At 31.4% G+C, this 20,732-nt stretch overlaps 1 protein-coding gene across 1 annotated transcript in view; it reads right to left on the minus strand.

The window, feature by feature from the left end:
* Positions 1-20,732, minus strand: part of LOC145277949 (salivary peroxidase/catechol oxidase-like) — an 85,560-nt gene that overhangs the window by 25,219 nt on the left and 39,609 nt on the right. Inside the window, exons 7-11 of the mRNA XM_080130046.1 lie at positions 20,650-20,664; positions 19,290-19,402; positions 12,069-12,170; positions 2,995-3,099; positions 2,036-2,486 (exon numbers count right to left, since the gene is read on the minus strand). Of these exons, the coding sequence (XP_079986172.1) occupies positions 2,036-2,486; positions 2,995-3,099; positions 12,069-12,170; positions 19,290-19,402; positions 20,650-20,664 (786 nt within the window). The remainder of the gene's footprint in view (positions 1-2,035; positions 2,487-2,994; positions 3,100-12,068; positions 12,171-19,289; positions 19,403-20,649; positions 20,665-20,732) is intronic.

Raw genomic sequence — 20,732 nt, forward strand, 5'->3', positions numbered from 1 at the left:
ATTTTTTTTTACCAATTTATGACCCAAGCGACAAAGATAATGTCCTAGCAGTAAAAAAGCAAAGATCATCTGTAAAAACAAAGAAATACTTTTTATGACATTCAATTTGGGTTTCAGTTCTGGGCATAGCACCAAAACCATATACGTCCAAGATACACTAGATACAGCTTTTATTGATAACATACACTTTCGAACTGCTATCTCGATCGTCGACTATGCAGACAAATATAAATGAGAATTATGAAAGACCCCAAAGTAGTTGGTCATATCGCAGCCGCATTTCAGTAATGCACCTTCAAATTAACCCCAAGTGCGCTTAAAGTTAAAAACATAGATGTGTTAGGTGCAAACAAGAATAATAGTTATTTCTCTTGAAGAATGGAACGTTATCGTTCTTGGAACAAAAAGATATGCGACATGACAGTTTAGTAGGAAGTAAACATTAAGCATCGACATCTTTAATCATCACACGTCACGCATCAATACGTCATTGATTAAATTTGTTTAAAGTTATATTTCATTCTCTTTGAGGTAATATTAAATCAATAACGTGTATAATCAGACGTAACAAATCATCAACATTCTAATCCACATTTGGCATCAATTGAAATGAATGGCTCTCGTCTTCAGGAGGCCTCAAGTTTTGACAAGCTTCTGGGCTTGACCATTACTCCTGATCTTAAATGGAACACGTACATCAAATCTGTTGCCAAAGCCGCTGGAAAAATGGTGGGATCTTTCTATCGATCCGGTAGATATCTCACTGCTGATGCTATTCTCTATCTATATAAGAGCCAGGTACGTCCAAGGATGGAATACTGTTGCCACATCTGGGTAGGAGCTGCTAGAAAGGACTTGTCCTGCCTTGATAGAGTTCAAAATAGACTTCATAGCCTCGTAGGAGATGTCCTTTTCTCCTCCTTGCAACCTCTATCTCACAGAAGAGATGTTGCGAGTTTGTCTCTGATGTATCGTTATTTTCATGGAAAGTGTTCGACTGAGCTTCAATCTATGGTCCCCCTCGCCAAACTTTCATAAGAAACACTCGTCTAGCTGTAAACACTATCAATAATTTCCCCCACTCTTTATCTGTGCCTAAACCTAAACGTAGATTCCATGAACAAAGCTTCTTTCTTAGAACTGCAAGCCTGTGGAATTGTCTTCCGTTTTCCTGCTTTCCGGCTGACTGCAATATGGTTGTGTTCAAGTCTAAAGTAAATAAGTTCTTGATGAGCCGTTCCATATAAGTTATCAAATTTACCAAATTTTCATTACTAATGATTACTATATTGTCCAATTTCTACTGTACACTCTTTAACCCTTATCCTTGAGTGGCCTCTGGGCCTTGATAATGTGGTGATGCCTATGTAAAAAAAACAACAAAAAAAAAACAAATATAGAGACACATTGTTTTTAAGAACACGGACCAATCCCTATATATGACTGATGAAACAGGTGTTTATATACGCCAAAAAAATTAAATGGGTGTTTTTATACATAAAAAATGGGTGTTTATATGCGTCACTTTCTTATAAAGACTGCTTTTACCATTTTAAGAACACGGACCAAACTCAATAAATGACTGATGAAATTGGTGTTTATGTACGTCTTATAAATTAGTGTTTATATACGTCTTATAAAGAAAGCTTTTAAGGTCTATTAAATGGGCGATCTTGCATATCTATATAAAATAAAACTATTTAACTTTACTATTTCGATACCGCTTCATGATGTTTGCTGTTTGAAAAACTCAAACATTAATTTGAAATTACATTTTATTCATAACTTTGCTATAAACATCAAACAAAATCTTTATCATTTATTTTATCAATAGATAAACATTAACATTTTCGTAATTTTGATACAAATTTATTTGCGTTTTAATGTGGTTGTAAAAAAAAGGAAAAATCAATTAAATTTTTCACGAGAAATAGCTCCAACATTCGCAAGAATTAATTTAGTTAAAGACAGAATATAGCAGCTATACCTGTTTGCTGTATTATATAGCTCAAAAGATTTAAATCAAAACACATACCGTTTAAAGGGGTTTGCCATTGTTGTTTGCATAGCTTCCAACATTTTTTTTATTCCATTAGTTTCAAATAGCTTTGCTGGTCTGTAATAAACCCTATCCAATAGAATCTCCTTTCCATCGATGGTAATATTTGACGGTGCCATTGAATCAACAATTGCAGTGTACACAAGGCTGAATGTGTTAAATATTATGGGTTTAAGAGTAGCGTTATGTGAAGTGGTACCAGACATTGAGTTTTCCTCTTTCAATGTGTGATCCAAAGCCGTCAAAAATTCATTATACACGATATGTTGATATTGCGCAATCACAATTTTCCTGGCTGTCTGGAAAATACTGTCATCGCTGTCATCTGTAAGAATATCCTTCAGTTTTGTTGCAACAGCATTATGATGACGTACCCATATCGTATACATTGCCATTATCAGTGGGTCAACATTAACACGTAGATCGCCTAAGAAAAAATAAACGAAAAGAGAAAAATACTAAACATGAAGAATTTATGTCAGTGGGTTTCAAAATAATAGTAAATATTATGATAGATAGATAGATAGATAGATAGATATTACTGCACATCATATATTATTATATGCATCTAAATTGATTTGACGGAACGACAAACATTACGTAATGTTTATCTATATTCTATAAAAACAATATACCATTAAGTTAAATTAAATATTCAGCATTTAGGTAATAATTTCTTTAATATTGAGTAATATTTTTTATTATTAGGAGAATGATTTTTGTCAGTTTATCTCAAAAGTAAATAATTTCCGAGAAAATGCTTTAAAGGGAATGAAATAAAGAGAATTAAGAGGTAATAATTATTAGATGAAATGAGTTAAGGGAGAATAACGATTTAATTTAATATTTCAAGGAAAATAATTCTTTAATGAAGTCCGTTAAGAGGGAATAACTCTCATATTAAGTGCGTTGAGTGGGGAATAATTTTCACTTACCAGAATCGAAACAATGTTCGTTGTTTAGATTCGGTGAAGAAATTATGCATTCTGGTAATGCATACGCCGACAGAAGATTCTTTGTGGCACTCACTTTCAATAAACCTAGGATGAAATAGAAACGTAAATATATATTTTATGTGTGTGTTTGTGTGTGTGTGTGTTCTTTCACATAACGGTATACCAATCATTTTATTTTCAGGCTTTAATGAATGAGATTCTACTTTTTAAGTGTTATCCTTGTCATTATTCCTCACGATGTAGTCTACTTGTTGCCTTCCTACATGTTACACGGAAAATCATCCCCATTTCCAGACTATTGTATCGTTTAAGCGCAGTAAACAAGTACTTACCACTAAACCCGATATACCGACGATAACGGTTAGGTTTAGAATTAGGTTAGGGTTAGGCTTAGTTTATACGAACGTAACAATTGTTTTGAATAATAATTTATTAGGGAAAGAATGTTTTGAAGAATAATTCATTGACGAAATATTTATTGGAATGTTTAAAAATGATTTATATTGGATGTTTTACAAAACTATTGAACAAACCTACTCAGTGACATCGAACATTGTTTCAGTTCTGACAGATTTACAGCTGATGTGCTAACAGTAATATCTTACAAGATTAATGAATCTTTCAATGCGGGCCTCGTTTCTAGGGCAATTACTCTTGACATATCAAACGCTTTTGATAAGATGTAGCATAAAGGCTTACTACACAAGATCTGCAGCTACAGAACAGCTTGAAATGTATCTCAATTTTGAAATCATTCCTTTTTGATATGTTTATAAGACTAGTGGTCGATGAACAGAAATCAGGAGTTTATAGCACTTCAAAGCATTTAATGCACCTAAAACCAAGCTTCTCTCTTTCTATCATCAACGCTCTGGCCCACATCTGGCCCTATTGAAATGAACGGCGCTCGTCTTGAGAACGCTCTATCTTTAGACAAGCTTTTTTGTCTGACTATTCAATCCTGATCTGAAATGAAGCGCATACATCAAATCTGTTGCCAAGGTCTCTGGAAAAATGGTTGGATCATTCTACCTTTCTAGTAGATATCTCACTTCCGATTCAATTCTCTACATGTATAAGACAAGTACGTCCTAGGATGGAGTAATGTTGCCACATATGAGCAGAAGCTGCCCGTAGCAGCTATCTGGCTTTGACAGGGTTCAAAATAAACTTCTCTGCTATTCTTTGCAATTTCTTTCACACAAGTGAGACGTTGCGAACCTGTCTCTGCTCTATCGTTATTTTATGGCAAGTCTTCGACTGAGCTCCAGTCTATTGTCTCTCTCGGCAGTATTTCACAATTAAACAGTTGTCTAGCCAAAATCACTATCAATAAATTCCCCCACACTCTCTCTATTTAAAGAAAACGTGGATTCCATCAACAAAACCTCTTAAACTTCTTATTGAACCTGTTCTCAAAACTAATCTGATAAAACCAATTTAACAATTTATATACATGCTAGCATGGGTACCCAGCGTTGACTGCGTTAACATGAAGTTCCGTTTGAAACGTGCCTGTTATACTAATCATTTTCATCATTCGTAACGTGGATACCCCCACAACAATTTCAAAAATAAAGGAACGGATAAAAACATGTAAATTTAATCGCCCCCAAAAAGAAGTATCTGATACCCTCTCCACCAGATATTTCGGCAGAAGGGATCACTGTCGTAAGAAAACTTCCGATTTTATGAACCTAAAAAATAACATTTATAAACACTAATGCGTACAGTTATTTTTTATTTTGGTAAATGTGTAGTTTAACGGCGTAAATTATTTGCTAGACAAAAAAACAAACAAACTGTTTTTGAATAAAACATATTGTTAGACTCAAAGGCTGAAATAAAACCAGAAAAAAATTAATTTTTATTATTTTTTATGATTTACATTTATTATTCGAGGCCGCTATATTGCTTTTAAAATTTGGCCTTTCTAAAGTTTGGTGGATTGGCCTTTTTAAAGTCTTTCATGAACTATTATTTTGGCCGCCATATTTTATTTGTAATAAAAGAGCGTAAAAAGGCCAAATTTGGCCTTAAAAAAGCCAATCTGCCAAACCTAAAAAAGGACAAATCTTAAGCGTGTAAGGCGTACACATTTAGTCTAATAAAGAATGATAAAAAAAACATAAAAATGGATTTTTTTTTTGTTTTGTTTTGTGTCAGCCTTTGGGTCTAATAGTGTTTTATATAAAAATAGTTTTTATAATTTTTTTGTATGTCAGATAATTTACGCCTCTAAACTAGACATTTACCTTTATCTTTTGTAAGGGCACTTTTTTACTGTCTTTTTTTTTTTTGTAAATAAAGAAATTTTAGATTTGTTTTTTTCAGGGGATGGGGCTTTTCGATTTATTTGTACTTTTAGGTTTCTAATGTAATCCCGCACACAAAAAAATCGAATTTGTCATATTTTGAGCTTCGTTTTCTTTATTAAATTATTAGGTGAAAGTAGAGAATGGTCTCATAAACAATAATTAAATTTATCATTATTTTATGTTTCCAATGTTATCCCCCCCCAGTTTTTTCCCTCCCCCTCAATCACCAAACTTTAAAAAAATGCTAGAGGTGACGTCATTTTACGTTAAAGTTATATAGAAAAGTGATCCCCCATTTTTAACATGTAATTTATTTTTCACGTATTTGCACTTTTCCAAATTAATACTATTTATAAATGCTGTTTAAATGTATTAGGCTGAAAAAGTAAATCTTCATTTTTTAAGGGTTAAACGCCGCTGGGTCACGTCGTATAAAGTTACCTTTTTTAATTAGAAAATTAAGTTTGTAATCGATGAAATTAACGAGGAAAAAAGGAGAAAAAAGTGTAAATTGTGGAATTTAGAGGTGGGGGCAGTAGATCTTCATTTTTTTTTAGGTATTAAACGACGCTGAATTATGTGGTAGAAATTTACCGATTTCTGTATTGACATAAGGAATAAAATAAAACAAATAAATGAAATCTTTTCAGTTTTTTCGTAAGTGTTTTTTTTATATTAAAAAAAAATAAATAAAAGCTAAACATTTTTTTCTATCTACACGGAATTATTTTTCCAGCTAGAAACTTAATGAAATTACCAAATGATATTTGGTAAACGTTTGCTTTTTATGGATAGCATCTAGAAGCAAATAACTCTAAAAAAAAGTTAAAAAGAAAAGGTCGCTGTTGGAAATATTAATTCCAAATTAAATTAAATTACATATATTATCAATATAATTGTTGCTTACAATTTATTAAATAATAATTTTAAATAGAATACTTAAAATAATTCTCTCACTAAAACATTAACTAAGATACCGCTATTTAGTCAAATCAATTTTTCTTAATGTCATATGCATATATATATATATATATATATATATATATATATATATATATATATATATATACAAATAAATGAAAGAGTAAATTAAGACACGTTTTGTATATATTAATCCAATTGTGAACAAACAAACAAACAAACAAACAACGGACAGAAATATATATATATATATATATATATATATATATATATATATATATATATATATATATATATATATGCAACTTTCTCTGTGTGCGTGAGTTCGTTCCTTATAGATTTCGAAACCGCTGAACACATTTTCTTGAAATTTTCCAGAACTTAGTGTATAAATCTAGGAGTGATCTTAGTTACGTTTTGTTTTATAATACCTCCGAGAATTTCCGATAATCAATAATCGAAACCGTTATTTTGATTTATCTATCATCGGTAAAGCCATATTTTCATTTCGTCGCTTAGCAACAATGATAGAACAATGGGCTGTGAAAATTCTACTGTGGATGAGTTGATAGCGTGATTGTTTTGTTGTTTTTGCTTTTTCTTTTTTTTTGCATGACGTGGTCTGTAGGTTTAAACTCCGCACGTAAATTTCTTGAGTTTTTCTTTCATTAACTGCAAAGAATTTTATATGACTCGAAAATTTACATGTTTTTTTTAGTTTTTATTTTATTTATTTATATTTATTATTATTTTTTTGCATGGCATGACGTGGTCTGTATGTTCAAACCCCGTACGTATATATATATATATATATATATATATATATATATATATATATATATATATATATATATATATATAATGTAAAAGTCTTGGCAGGCGGAGGGCTCAGGTACTATGTGAAAAGAAAGCTCTTGGTTTTTTTTTACTATTAAATTAAGACGAACATATCTCGGCTAAAACAACCAACGCAAAACAAGTATATTTATACCAGTAACGAAAGTCTTGTGTTCTTTTTTTTCTTTTTTTTTACATGAGGGTCACCACTTATCAAGGCCTGAAGGCCACTCAGGGATAAGGGTTATTGCGTGTACGGTAATCAATGAGATAGTATTGTAGCAATCATTAGTATTGGGGGTTTTGATAGAGTGTCTTACTTAAGGGGGCGGTTTGTCAGGAGTTTGTTTATGTTGGACTTAAAGACGTCCAAGTTGTAGTCAGGTGGGAAACAGGCAAGCGGCAGAGAGTTCCACTAGCGTGCAGTTCTAAGAAAGAAGCTTTGCTCATGGAATCTACGTTTGGATTTAGGCACAGATAAAGAGTGAGGAAAATTATTGACAGTAGTTTCAGCCAGACGGGTGTTTCTCGCGAAAGATTGGCGAGGGGGGACGAGGGATTGGAGCTCAGACGAGCATCTGCCATGGAAATAACGATAAACCAAAGACAGGCTCGCAACGTCTCTTCTGTGGGAGAGAGGTTGCAGGGAAGAGAAAAGGGCATCCCCCACTAAGACACGAAGTCTATTTTGTACTATGTCAAGGCAGGATAGGCTGTTTTTAGCAGCTCCTGTCCAGATGTGGCAGCAGTACTTCATCCTTGGACGTACTTGGCTTTTATACAGATAGAGAATTGCATTAGTAGTGAGATATCTTCTGGAGCGGTAGAAGGATCCTACCATTTTCCCAGCGTCCCTGGCAACAGATTTGATGTACGTGTTCCATTGGTAGCTATGGACAAAGTGATTTCTGTGCACGATGGCAGTAGCACATTCAGGGGAGAACCAGGGCTGGATGTTAGGTTTTTGTTGGAATTTTTTGGATGGTATGAATCGATCTATGCCTACAGTTAACCATTCGGTCAGGTCTGATACTACAGAGGGCACATCCTTTTTAAACATGAAATGCAGAGGTAGGTCAGATATGAATGTACGGAAGCTATCCCAGTCAGCCATAGAGTATCTACATAAAGTACGGTGGAGAGGTACGTCTGGAGACTTATTACATTTCATTTTTATCTTAACTGCTACAACAGAGTGGTGAGAGGATCCCAGAGGAGATAGAACGGAACATGAACACAGCCCAGGGGAAGTTGTGAGGAAAAGGTCTAGAAGGCTTGCATATTGACCGGGTGTATCGAGCACACGGGTGGGTTCGTGAACAATCTGAGTGAGATCATAGGCAATGGCAAAATCATGACAAAACCTCCCCTCGTCATCGGTTTTATTTGAGTGGGTCACCATTTCACATTATGGACATTGAAGTCACCGCAAATGTGAATGTTAGCTGAAGAATGAGCAGACAGGATGTGGTCAATTTTCTCAGATATACTTTTAAAGATAGTAACCCTACTGTTGTGGGGGCGATAGAGGGCAAATATAAATGCAGTGGTGTAAGCTAGTGCAACCCGGAAGCACATATAAGGTAAATTAGGGTCTTCTCTGGAGATATCCCTACCACATGGAAAGCCATCTTTGATGTAGGCACATATTCCATGCCAATGGCGATCTTTGGGGGTCAGATTTAGATGTTAAGTTGGAGTATCCTTTAATTATGAATTTGTCTAGAGAAGTGGTGCCCCTATGCTAGTTTCGTCTCCTGTAATTGGGTTTCAACCTCTGGAAGGTTGGAACGTAGACCCCTGATGTTGAAGGAGACCTGGTAGTAGGGATCTACGTTGGTGGATGGGGTCCTAGGTTTATTCGTGTTTCTTTTTTTTGAGATTTGTCATGATTAAGGTTTTGGGGGTTGTGGAGCAGGTCGGTAGACTTGGTTGGAGCAGGACAGAGAGGGAAAATAAGAGAGAAAAAGACAAGAATTTTTTTTTTGTGGCACATAATGGTAGCGATAAACTCGCTGAAGGTGTTTTTGATATTGCTTAGATTTTTTAAGCATGTCTCAGACAGAAAGTTCCCGAGATGTTTGAAAACAGTATAGTCGGTAGTCGATACGATGAGTAGTTTGCAGAGTATTACGAATGAGGGGAGATTCGTAGCCGAATTTTGCACGCTCGGTTTAGCAACGCGCGGGCGGACATTATCGTGGAGGAGAATTGGGTCTTTTCTGTTGACTAATGTTAAATGTTGTTGTTGCACTTTCTGATGCATGTTATCAATTTGTTGACTTCGAAGTAATCTTTTCACCTGCATTTAAAAACCTGTAATCGATGAGACCGGTTGCACGCCACCAAGCAGTCAGCATTATCTTTTTTTGTGAACTCTGGTTCTAGAAAGTGTTGTTGAGCTTCGTTGGCGTGTAACCACTTAGCTGAGTGTAGCCGGTTGTCGGAAGAAACACTTTTAATCGCAAGTAACAATCCGGTCGACAAACGGATCGTTCTTGTTGCGTAAAAGAGGAGGAGATACCACTACATAACGGCGTTTCTTTTGGTTGTCGTTGAATTAGTCAAACACCCATTTATCAAGATTTTTTTATATTCCTTATCTCTCAAGTGGTTAAAAATTGTCGGATACGTTACGTCTAATATAAAAGCACGTTCGTGGACTGGCTTCGGCTAAGGCCCTTAATTGAGTGTTGTCAACATCTGATGGGTGACTACTACATCGCCTCCACGAACTTTCTTAAATCACTATGCTGTGAGTTCAGTGGTGGTTCCTGGGCCTAACACTTCTTTCGTTCCTTCTAAAGCGGGCTTTTCCACCTAACTTTAATTGAAAAAATTGTAAATATTGTACGAATTTGCTTTTATTTCATCTTGTATTCCACGTTGTTAAACGATGATATAATTGTTTTAGAACGATTGTAATTTAAACGATGAGATAAAATGGAACACGCTCTTTAAATTGGTATATAAAATAAATGTATGATAACTAAAACTTATTTGAGAATAGATCATTTGAAATCAAAATATTAAATCCCGCAAGAATTTTCTTGTCAATATAATATTACACTGAATATCCTAACTTTCCACGATTTTCCTGAAGGTGCATCACATGATGGATTCATGAAAGCATAAAACACACCCATTTTCGTCAATGAAAATTGAACGGAAAATATCCTCAAAGCTTAAAGGACAAATAAATGGAACAGCTGAAATGAATTAACTTACTTCCACAAATAGGGCACATTAATAATAATTAGAAGGCCAATTAAATGTAATATAAATTAATTAAAATTAAATTAAATGAATCAACTTTAAATAATATTTTTCATAGAACAATAAAAACAATTTAATTACAACATACAATAAAATGAAGCTAATTATTAAAATAGATTTACGTTAATGTAATATTCAAATGAGGTTACTTTTTGGCTGTAGATTTCTTTTGAATAAATAATGTAATAGAATCATGCTGAAATGGAAGTGTTTGTCAGCCCGTTTTCAGTATGAAAATTAATTTAGGAAACAGTGTACCATTTGTAAATATTAATCAAATTGTGAACAAATAAACAGACAGAAATGCAGGAATCTATTATAAAAGTAGCAGGGAGACTCGAAATTGTTCAGGATTAAATGATGATTAATGGATATATATACAAAATTCAAGCAAGGAAGCAAGGACGCCCAGACGGTCCACAGACTTTTAGAATTATATATATATATATATATATATATATATATATATATATATATATATATATATATATATATATATATATATATATATATATAATTGTTGGGACACTTATTCGGAATAAAAGTCCGAACTTTCAGAGGTACTGGAATCGGTTATTGGAATCAGAATTTTTTTTGCCTACAATCTGATGCCAAAAAAAGATAGTTTTAATGGTTCGTTTGTTTGATTTTATTTAAAGCAAAAATTTCCCCTCTAACAGAAATAAGATAATAATACTTATTGGTTTGAAACTACCAGAAAACTAAAATCGATAGATCGCTTTCCATAAGTGTATGGTTTATATTTAGAAAGATATCTGCACATTTAATATGATTTTTTACGTTAATTTAGAAAAATATCAACGCTGTAGTTTAATATTTAAATCTATATAAAGAATTGGAATCGGAATCGGAATCGATAATTGTATCGGAGTCGGGAAAATTAATGGAATCGTTCCATCACTTATATATATATATATATATATATATATATATATACATATATATATATATATATATATATATATAGTGAAAATGGTAATTAATAAAAACTGAAGAAAGTGTTCAATACTGTTGTAGAGCAAATATGCGTTTAATTTTTTTAAGTTACATTCTTGTTTTAGCTCAGACTTTTACAGATTTCTGTAAAAGTCTGAGGAAGCTACAGACGGCCAAAAAAACGGCCGAGTAGCTGAAACAATGATGTAACTTAACAGAAAGATACGGTAATAAAAAATAAAACGTATATATATATATATATATATATATATATATATATATATATATACGTTTTATTTTTTATAAAACGTATATATATATATATATATATATATATATATATATATATATATACGTTTTATTTTTCATTACCGTATCTTTCTGTTAAGTTACATCATTGTTTCAGCTACACGGCCGTTTTTTTGGCCGTCTGTAGCTTCCTCAGACTTTTACAGAAATCTGTAAAAGTCTGAGCTAAAACAAGAATGTAACTTAAAAAAATTAAACGCATATTTGCTCTACAACAGTATTGAACACTTTCTTCAGTTTTTATTAATTACCATTTTCACTATATATATATATATATATATATATACATATATATATATATATATATATATATATATATATATATAATGAGCAACCATAATTTTTCTGCAGGAATAATTGAAAGTAGTACAATGTCGGAATTGTAACTCGTCACATCTGATAATGCAAAAGAATATTATAGAAGAACAAGATTACCGTCTTTCCACTTCCTCACTCTAGTGTTAATTGCTGGCGTTGATCCGTAAATGTTAGACAAATCCAATGTGTGTGTATTTTCATTAATTTGCTGTGGAATATCTGAAATTATAAACCAAATAAATCATTAATAATGTATGTTAAAGTGCATGTGCCAATATCGTTTTAATAATCAGCATACAAATGGGATGATACCATAAAGACGGGGTGTCATTCTTAACTTGATAATAACTGATAGTAACAAAGCCAAGAAAGAGTCATCGGTATACCAGTTTGTTACAATTTGATCCTGGCTATTCTGCAACGATATAGGATGTCAAAAGTTGAATTTACCTTAGAGTTAACTTGAGCAGAATATTTGAAATTCCATTAGAAGTTTTAAATTTAGATATATCGTTGCAAATATGAACATAAGCTGATCAATTCTTTCTCTTTATCTGTATACAGCGAAAGATTACGATAAGTTTTAGAACAGCTCATCCTTACTACGCTATGGGTGATGTATTATTAATATGATGTATTTATACCATATACTGTAAAAAATGATCGTCCGATACTTTTATTTTTTAAGGGGACGACTGGAGCCAGAAAAAAGAAAGAAAAAACAAGAAAAGCTTAATATCCACTGAGATATTACTTACGACGCGTCAACGACAAACACTTTAGCTTTGTGTCACAATACGCTTGTCAAAAATATTTTATTATAATCTGGAATCAAGGAATTCTTAATTAATAAGTGACTCTAGTTTATTTATACCAACATATTAAGCAACAAAATACCCTTGATTTGTCTCGGAAATAATTACTTCGTCAATAATGGTGTATTTATACAATTTAAAATTAGATTTAAAACAAAAACATGTATTGACTAATTGTTTTATCAGATTTTTGTGTTCATAGAAAATGGTAAACTGTCCTTGTAAACTTAATACCATATTTAATTTCAAAATAAGTTCGTGTTAAATTAGTATCTCTGAACAATAAATTAATGTTTAAACTTAGCGCTTTACTTATCGTTCAGAAAACCATATAAAGATTCGTCCGTCTTCAAATGATTCAACTTCTGCTAAAACTCCTAAAACATGCATATAAATTTTAACTGTTGATCTCTTATTATTTCATATTCGATTTCCGTCGTCCGAAAGGAGTATGGCTATTTGCATGACCATTAGAATATATCAGGATAGAATGTACAACATCACTAATAGAATTACTTGGAGTTAAACATGATGCCATTTATTTATAGACTCACAGGGTTACCCGACGTTGCTCGTCTGGTATTAAAAGAAAATAATACCGGTTGTGGGTGATAGATATCGACCTGTTAACATTACAATCGTCTGCATCAACCTGATGGCATATTAAATTTTAGATTGAGTCTGTGTTTAGACCTGGTGTCTATAGATTACACGCAATGCTTGAATTTTGCAATTTATATATCATGTGGATGACGTCAAATTATTCGCTTCTTATGTGCTGGCATTCTTTCTAAATAACATAGTGTTGTAATTTCTTTCCGCTCTTCGTTATTTTTCTGGGTGATGAATACAACGAAAAGTTTTTCAATTATGACTATGCATATGAAGCTAAAACTATTCACGTACATCTAAAGATATGCACACACATCAAAATATATACGCATATCAGGTTGGTGAAAAAGTTATCGCCAATTTAAAATTCTATCTTAAAAATGAAAATCTGTGATTTTTAAGTTTTTTTTATTCATAACAATAACGACGTTTGCTATCTATAACTTGACTGCATTCGTCAACGAGCTTATAAATGCATCGATTGTAAAATTTGTTAGGTTTTGATGTGGAATACAAATTTTACTCATGTTCAATCTCCTCTCGTGATGTTAACCTAAGGCCATCTAAAAGGTTTTGTAATTCTTGAAATAACCGAGGGAGTTAGATCGGGAGAAGATGCATAAATTGGAGCAAGATTTTCCAACCTAAATAAGATATTTGATTAGTGGTGTTGTGTAAGGAGGAATATTTTTCTGATGGAAGATAACTCCTGTTCTGAGGCCGTTTCGAGTCAGCATGACTGAGAATATCTCAGAAAATAAATGGTAAAAATGATAGTATTTATGAAACTCATCTCTGTATATTTTATCTACAGAGTTGGAACTTGATATATAGAGTATTTATACTTGAAGGACATTTTTTATTTAGATTTTAGCCGACAACAATTGCTGCTGAGGAATTAAAATTGAAAATAAAAGTTGATTTTAGCAAAGAAAATCGAACAAAACTTCACTCCAGCTGTTACTTTTACGCATTCTCAAAATTAAACATTCATAACTCAAAGTCTCTTAATTTGCATCCTGTCCTATTCATCTCTCGGTAGTCAGACCGTAACTATGCTAGAATGGTAAATATCGACTAAGGCCCAAGCATTAAACGTTTTGCTTTCGATTCTAGCAGATGGTCGGCAAATCATATTTTTATAACCTTTAAAATTATAACTATATATTGGATAATAATCAATATAGATTTGTAACTATAATAATTTATAAAAAAGAATTAAAATAGTGATTGCTATTTTACGACAGGGTAACGCCGGGGGTTGCTATTAATTAAAATACCTATATAATTAAGTTTGTCCTCGCTCTGACATTGATATGTAAAGCCTACGTTTTCTATTTAAACATTATTAAAATCAACATTTTAATATACGAAATAATGAGTAATAATAATGACTTTTTAATATATTCAATCATGGATAATAATAATAATAATAATAATAATAATAATAATAATATGTGCAAACGACTGCATTTTGAGCGTACAGATAAATGGCACAAGCATAAACCTGCAACAGCACTCGAAAACGAGAACCACAAAATCCTATGGGACATGGACATACAGACGGACAAATCTTATATTTGCTGATCATGAACAGAAACTAAATTCAAATGCAATCAATAGAAACATCTACCGGAAGGACTATTTTGATAAGTGCAGGTTGTGCGATGTGATTTTTGACACAGTGTCACACATTGTTAGTGCGTGTTCTACACTTGCTCAAAAAGAGTAAAAACGACGCCATTACATAGTATGTGCAAATCTACATTTCAGTTTGTGCCACAAGATTAAAATTAAAGTGAGAGACAAATGATTCTAAAATCACTCAGAAGCGATATTGGAAAATGAGGAAGTTAAGATTCTCTGGAATTTTATGGTTCAGTGCGACCGAGAGATAACTCACAGGATACAGGGTATATATATTGTAATTTTGAATAAAAAGATCAATAAATAAAAAAAAATTTCGATGTAGGTTGCTGAAGTGACATCGACTTAGCAAGCAAAAAGAATGAGAAACTACGGAACTGTCAGAAACTAAGCATGACGATTGCTAGTTTGTGGAATAAGAAAACTTACATCGTGCCAATCACCATAGGCGAGCCTGGCTCAATTCTACATGATCTTGAGAAAAGTTGAACCACTTAGTAATTAAGTACAACATCACCGCAATGCAGATTCGGTTCTACTTGGCACTGCAGAAATCCTATGCCATGTGGTTTCCATCTAATTTACGCTTCATTGTAAAACCAGCTATTGAGTGAAAAATTTAACTGGTGTAAAGCATCACAACACTGTGATGTTCGCCAACACAACAACAACAGATAATAATAATAATAATAATAATAATAATAATAATAATAATAATAATAATAATAATAACTAGCGGGACCTGTGGAAATTCCACAGCAGCATTTTTCATATGTAATATATTATTGCTGGTCATGCTGTGTGCGTTCTGTTCAGCATGAATGAAGGCACAATCATATTATTCTACTTTTTTATTAAAAATGTATAGCCCCCTTACTAAAATAATAACTTTGATATATTTCCTGGGCTGATTATTTCATTACAAACACACCGGTCAATTAACTCACATTTTATCATTTTTCATAATTATTGAATATGTTACTATGTTCGACAATAATTTTTCATAATTTCACACCACATTATCGCCCCTCTCTTTACTAAAATATTAAATTTGATATATTGTATTGGTTGATTATTTTATAAAAAAAACACAACTGTCAATTAACTCACATTTCATCATTTTTAATAATTCTTGGATATGGTACTAATTTTGACAATTTTTCATCATTTAAACTCACCATATCGAACACCTTACTTAAATAATAATTTTGATATATTGTCTAGGCTGATTATTTCATTACAAACACACACATCAATCAATTCACATTTCATCACTTTTCGTAATTCTTGGATGTGTTACTAGTTTCAACAACATTTTTTTTTATAATTTAAACCAACGTTGACGTCCAACCTTACTAAAATAATAACTTTGATACATTTGCTGGGATGATTATTTAATTACAAACACTAATCAATTAACCTGCATTTTATCATTTTTCATGGGTATGTTACCAGTTTAAACAGTTTACGATTAAAACATTACTTTATCTCATGTATATTTTTTAACAGTGGGGTGGCGGACATGAAGTCAGACCTGGGATTGAATGTGATAAGCACAAATATATACTAGCAGAAGGCGTCGCCCAGTATTGAATGAGATAAGTGGAAAACATATAGTAGCAGAATACCCAGCATCGCCAGGATCGAATTAGATTGGTGAAAGATATATACTAGCAGAATATGCGGCGTCACCCAGGATTGGATAAGATAGGTGGAACATATATACTATGAGAATACTCGGAATCGATTGATGTGTTTGTAATTAAATAAATATCCCAGGCAATATATCACAGTTATTATTTAAGTGAGGGAGAGCGACATAGTGGGTTTAAGTTATGAAAATTATTGTCGAAATTAGTAACATATCCAAGAATTATGAAAAATGATGAAATGTGAGTTATTTTATTGTTGTTTTTATAATGAAATAATAAGCCCAGACAATATATCAAAGTTCTTAGATCAGTAGGAGGGAGCATAATGTGGGGTTTTAATTATAGAAAATGATTGCCGAAATTAGTAGCATATACAAGAATTATGAAAAATGATGAAATGTGAGTTATTTGATTGATGTGTTTGTAATGAAATAAGCAGCTCAGCAAATATATCAAATTTATTATTTTAGTAAGGAGAAGGCTATAAGGTGTGTTAAATTTATTAGAAATTATTGTCGTATCCAAGAATTAGGAAAAATTTATGAGAAATTATTGTCATATCCAAGAATTAGGAAAAATGATAATATATGATTTAATGAATTAGTGTGTTTGCAATGAACTAATCAGACCAGATAATATATCAAAGTAATTTTTTAGTAAGGGGGCGATGATGTGGGTTTAAATAATGAAAAATGATTGTCGAAATTAGTAACATATCCAAGAATTATGAAAAATTACGAAATGTTAGTTAATTTATTAGTGTGTTTGAAATAAAATAATCAGACTAAAAAATATATCCAAGTTATTATTTTAGTAGTGTGAGGTTATTAATGTGAGCAAAAATATAAAAAGTTATAGTCGATATTAGTAACATATTCGAGAATTACGAAAAAATATGAAATGTAAATTAATAAATATATGTGCTTTTTATGAAATAATCGGCCCAGACAATATATCAAAGTTATGTTTTAGTAAGAGAGGGCGATGAGGATGGTTTACATTATAAAAATATTGTCGAAATTCGTAAGATATCCAAGAATAACGAAAAATAGTGAAATGTGAGTTAACTGATCGGCGTGTTTATAATAAAATAATCATAGCCCAGACAATACATCAATATTATTATTTAAGTAAGCGGAAAAGAAATAAGGAGGGATAACATTATGAAAAATTATTGTCAAAATTAGTAACATATCCAAGAATTACGAAAAATGATGAAATGTTAGTTGATTGATTGGTGTATCTGTAATGAAATAATCAGACCAGTCAATATATCAAAGTTATTATTTTAATAAGTGAGGGCGATAGGGAGGGTTTTAATTACAAAAATGTATGGTGGAAATTAGTAACATATCCAAAAATTATGAAAAATGATGAAAAGCGAGTTTATTGATTGATGTGTTTATAATAAAATAATCAGTCCGGACAATATATCAAAGTTATTAGATTAGTAAGAGAGGGCGATAAGAATGGTTTTAATTGTGAAAAATGATTGTCTAAATTAGTAACATGTCCAAGAATTATTAAAAATGATAATATGTGATTTAATGCAATAATACGTTTGCAATTAAATAATCAGACCAGACAATATATCAAAGTTATTATTTTAGTAAGGGGAGGGGTGATGGCGTCGGTTTGAATGATAAAAAATGATTGTCGAAATTAGTAATATATCCAAGAATTATGAAAAATGATGAAATATGAGTTAATTGATTGGTGTGTTGTAATGAAAAAAATCAGCCCAGACAATATATCAAAGTTATTATTTTAGTAAGGGGGGAGCTATAAGGTGTGTTTAACTTACGAAAAATGATTGTCGAAATTAGTAACATATCCAAGAATTATAAAAAATGATGAAATGTGAGTTAATTGATTGATGTGTTTTAAATAAAATAATCAGCCTAGGCAATAAATCAAAGTTATTATTTAGTAAAGGGGGAGGTGCGAAAATATGGGTTAAAATTATGAAAAATGATTGTCGAAATAAGTAACATATCTAAGAATTAAGAAAAATGATGAAATGTGATCATGCATTAGTGTGTTTGTAATGAAATAATAAGCCCAGACAATATATCAAAGTTATTATTTTATTAAGGAGGGGGAGATAATGTGGGTACAAATTATGAAAAATTATTGTCTAAATTAGTAACATATTCAAGAATTATGAAAAATGATGAAATGGAGGTTAATTGATTGGTTTGTTTTAAATGAAATAAGCATCCCAACAAATATATCAAAGGTATTATTAAAATAATAAGGCTGGGCGATAATGTTGCTCAAAAATATTTAAAAAAATATTGTTGAAATTAGTAACATATCCAAGCATGAAAAAGTATGAAATGTGAGTTAACTTATGTGTGTGTTTGTAATGAAATAATCAGCCTATACAATATATCAAAATTATTATTTTAGTAAGGTGTGCGAAATGGTGAGTTACAAATGATGAAAAATTATTGCCATAATTAGTACCATATCCAAGAATTTATTACACATAAAAAATGCCGCTGTGGGATTTCCACAGGTCCCGCTAATAATAATAATAATAATAATAATAATAATAATAATAATAATAATAATAATAATAATAATAATAATAATAATAATAATAATACCTTTTTTGCAGTCGAGTGTCGGAGAGTTAACAGATTTGCCTTTAGGCAAGCACGTCCTTAAGTATGATGCGAAATAGATATCATTGCTTGAAATTATTATATTGTCACATACCCTAGAAAATACAGAATGTAAAAAGGAATATAAAAATTCTAAAAGCAAATATAACAAATTCTAAAAACAAGATAGAGATATAAATAAAGTAAGCTTACGCTTTTTAAAAACAAATTTAAGCTTAGAAAATCAATAAAAGTGAAGAGTTTAAAAGTAAAACAAAAATCGTGGGAAAGTAAATAGTTTTCGAAGAGAAAATCAAGATTTCGAAAAACAAGACTTTATAAGTCATAAAAGAAAATTTAAAACTTCATATCTGAAGTTTTAAAAAGTAATTACAAGATTCAAATGTAACGCTAAAATAGATTTTAAAAAGCAAATTATTATATTTAATATTAAAGTTTTATACGAGAAAGTTAAAACATTTCAGAAACCAAGGTCAAAGTTTGTAAAACAAATATAAATCGTAAAACAAAAATTGCAAATTTCAAAGTTTTAAAAGTAGAAAAAAACTGCTCGCAGCAATTTATCCTGCATTAACAGAAGTCAACACCCCCTTTTTAACCTAGTAGGTGATGCCATTTTCTCTTCCTTGCAACTTTTTTCCCAGAGAAAAGACGTTGCGAGACTGTTTCGGTTCTATCGTTACTTTCATAAATGGTCGTTTGCGCTCCATATATGGTCCTCTCTTGCCAATTATTCACAAACAACATTCGAATAGCTACAAATACTACCAACGATTTTCTTCACTCTTTAACTGTACATAAATCTAAACACAGATTCCATGAACAAAACTTCTTCCTAGAGCTGCCTGTCCATGGCTCTCAACAACATGGTTGTTGTCAAGTTCAATATGACAAGTTTTGTTGAGATGTATTGTTAAATAATCGTATTATACCCAATTTAATCACTACGGTGTTGTACCGGTGATCACTGTCTTCTGATTCAATTGTAAAAAAGTAAACTAAAACTTTTAAAAGTAAAGTTTTAAGTTTTCAAAGTGAATTGAAACGTTTTAAAACAATGCCAAAAGTTCTAACGGTAAGATTAAAAACTTTTCAATGCATAATTTGAAAGTTAAAAGATCAGTAAAAAATTTGAAAGTTACATAAAGTTGAAAGTTTTAAATAAAATTAAAAGTTTCATGTGTAAAGTTAAATGCTTTAAATATAAAGATAATATGCTTAAATTTTAAAAGCAAAACTTAAAGTGTCACGTGCAAAGATAAACGTTTGAAAGCTAAAGATAAAAGTTGTAAAATTTAAAAGCAAGACTAAAATGAATTTTATAAAATTAACATATTCTTACCCAGAACTTTGAGATCTGAAAATAAAATTAAATTAAAGCGTAAATTTTTCTCATATACACACTATTTCTTATAAATTTAAGAC

The sequence above is a fragment of the Euprymna scolopes genome, chromosome 6 (genome assembly GCF_053919585.1).
Source record: "Euprymna scolopes isolate OS-2025 chromosome 6, ASM5391958v1, whole genome shotgun sequence".
NCBI classification, from domain to species: Eukaryota; Metazoa; Mollusca; class Cephalopoda; order Sepiida; family Sepiolidae; genus Euprymna; species Euprymna scolopes.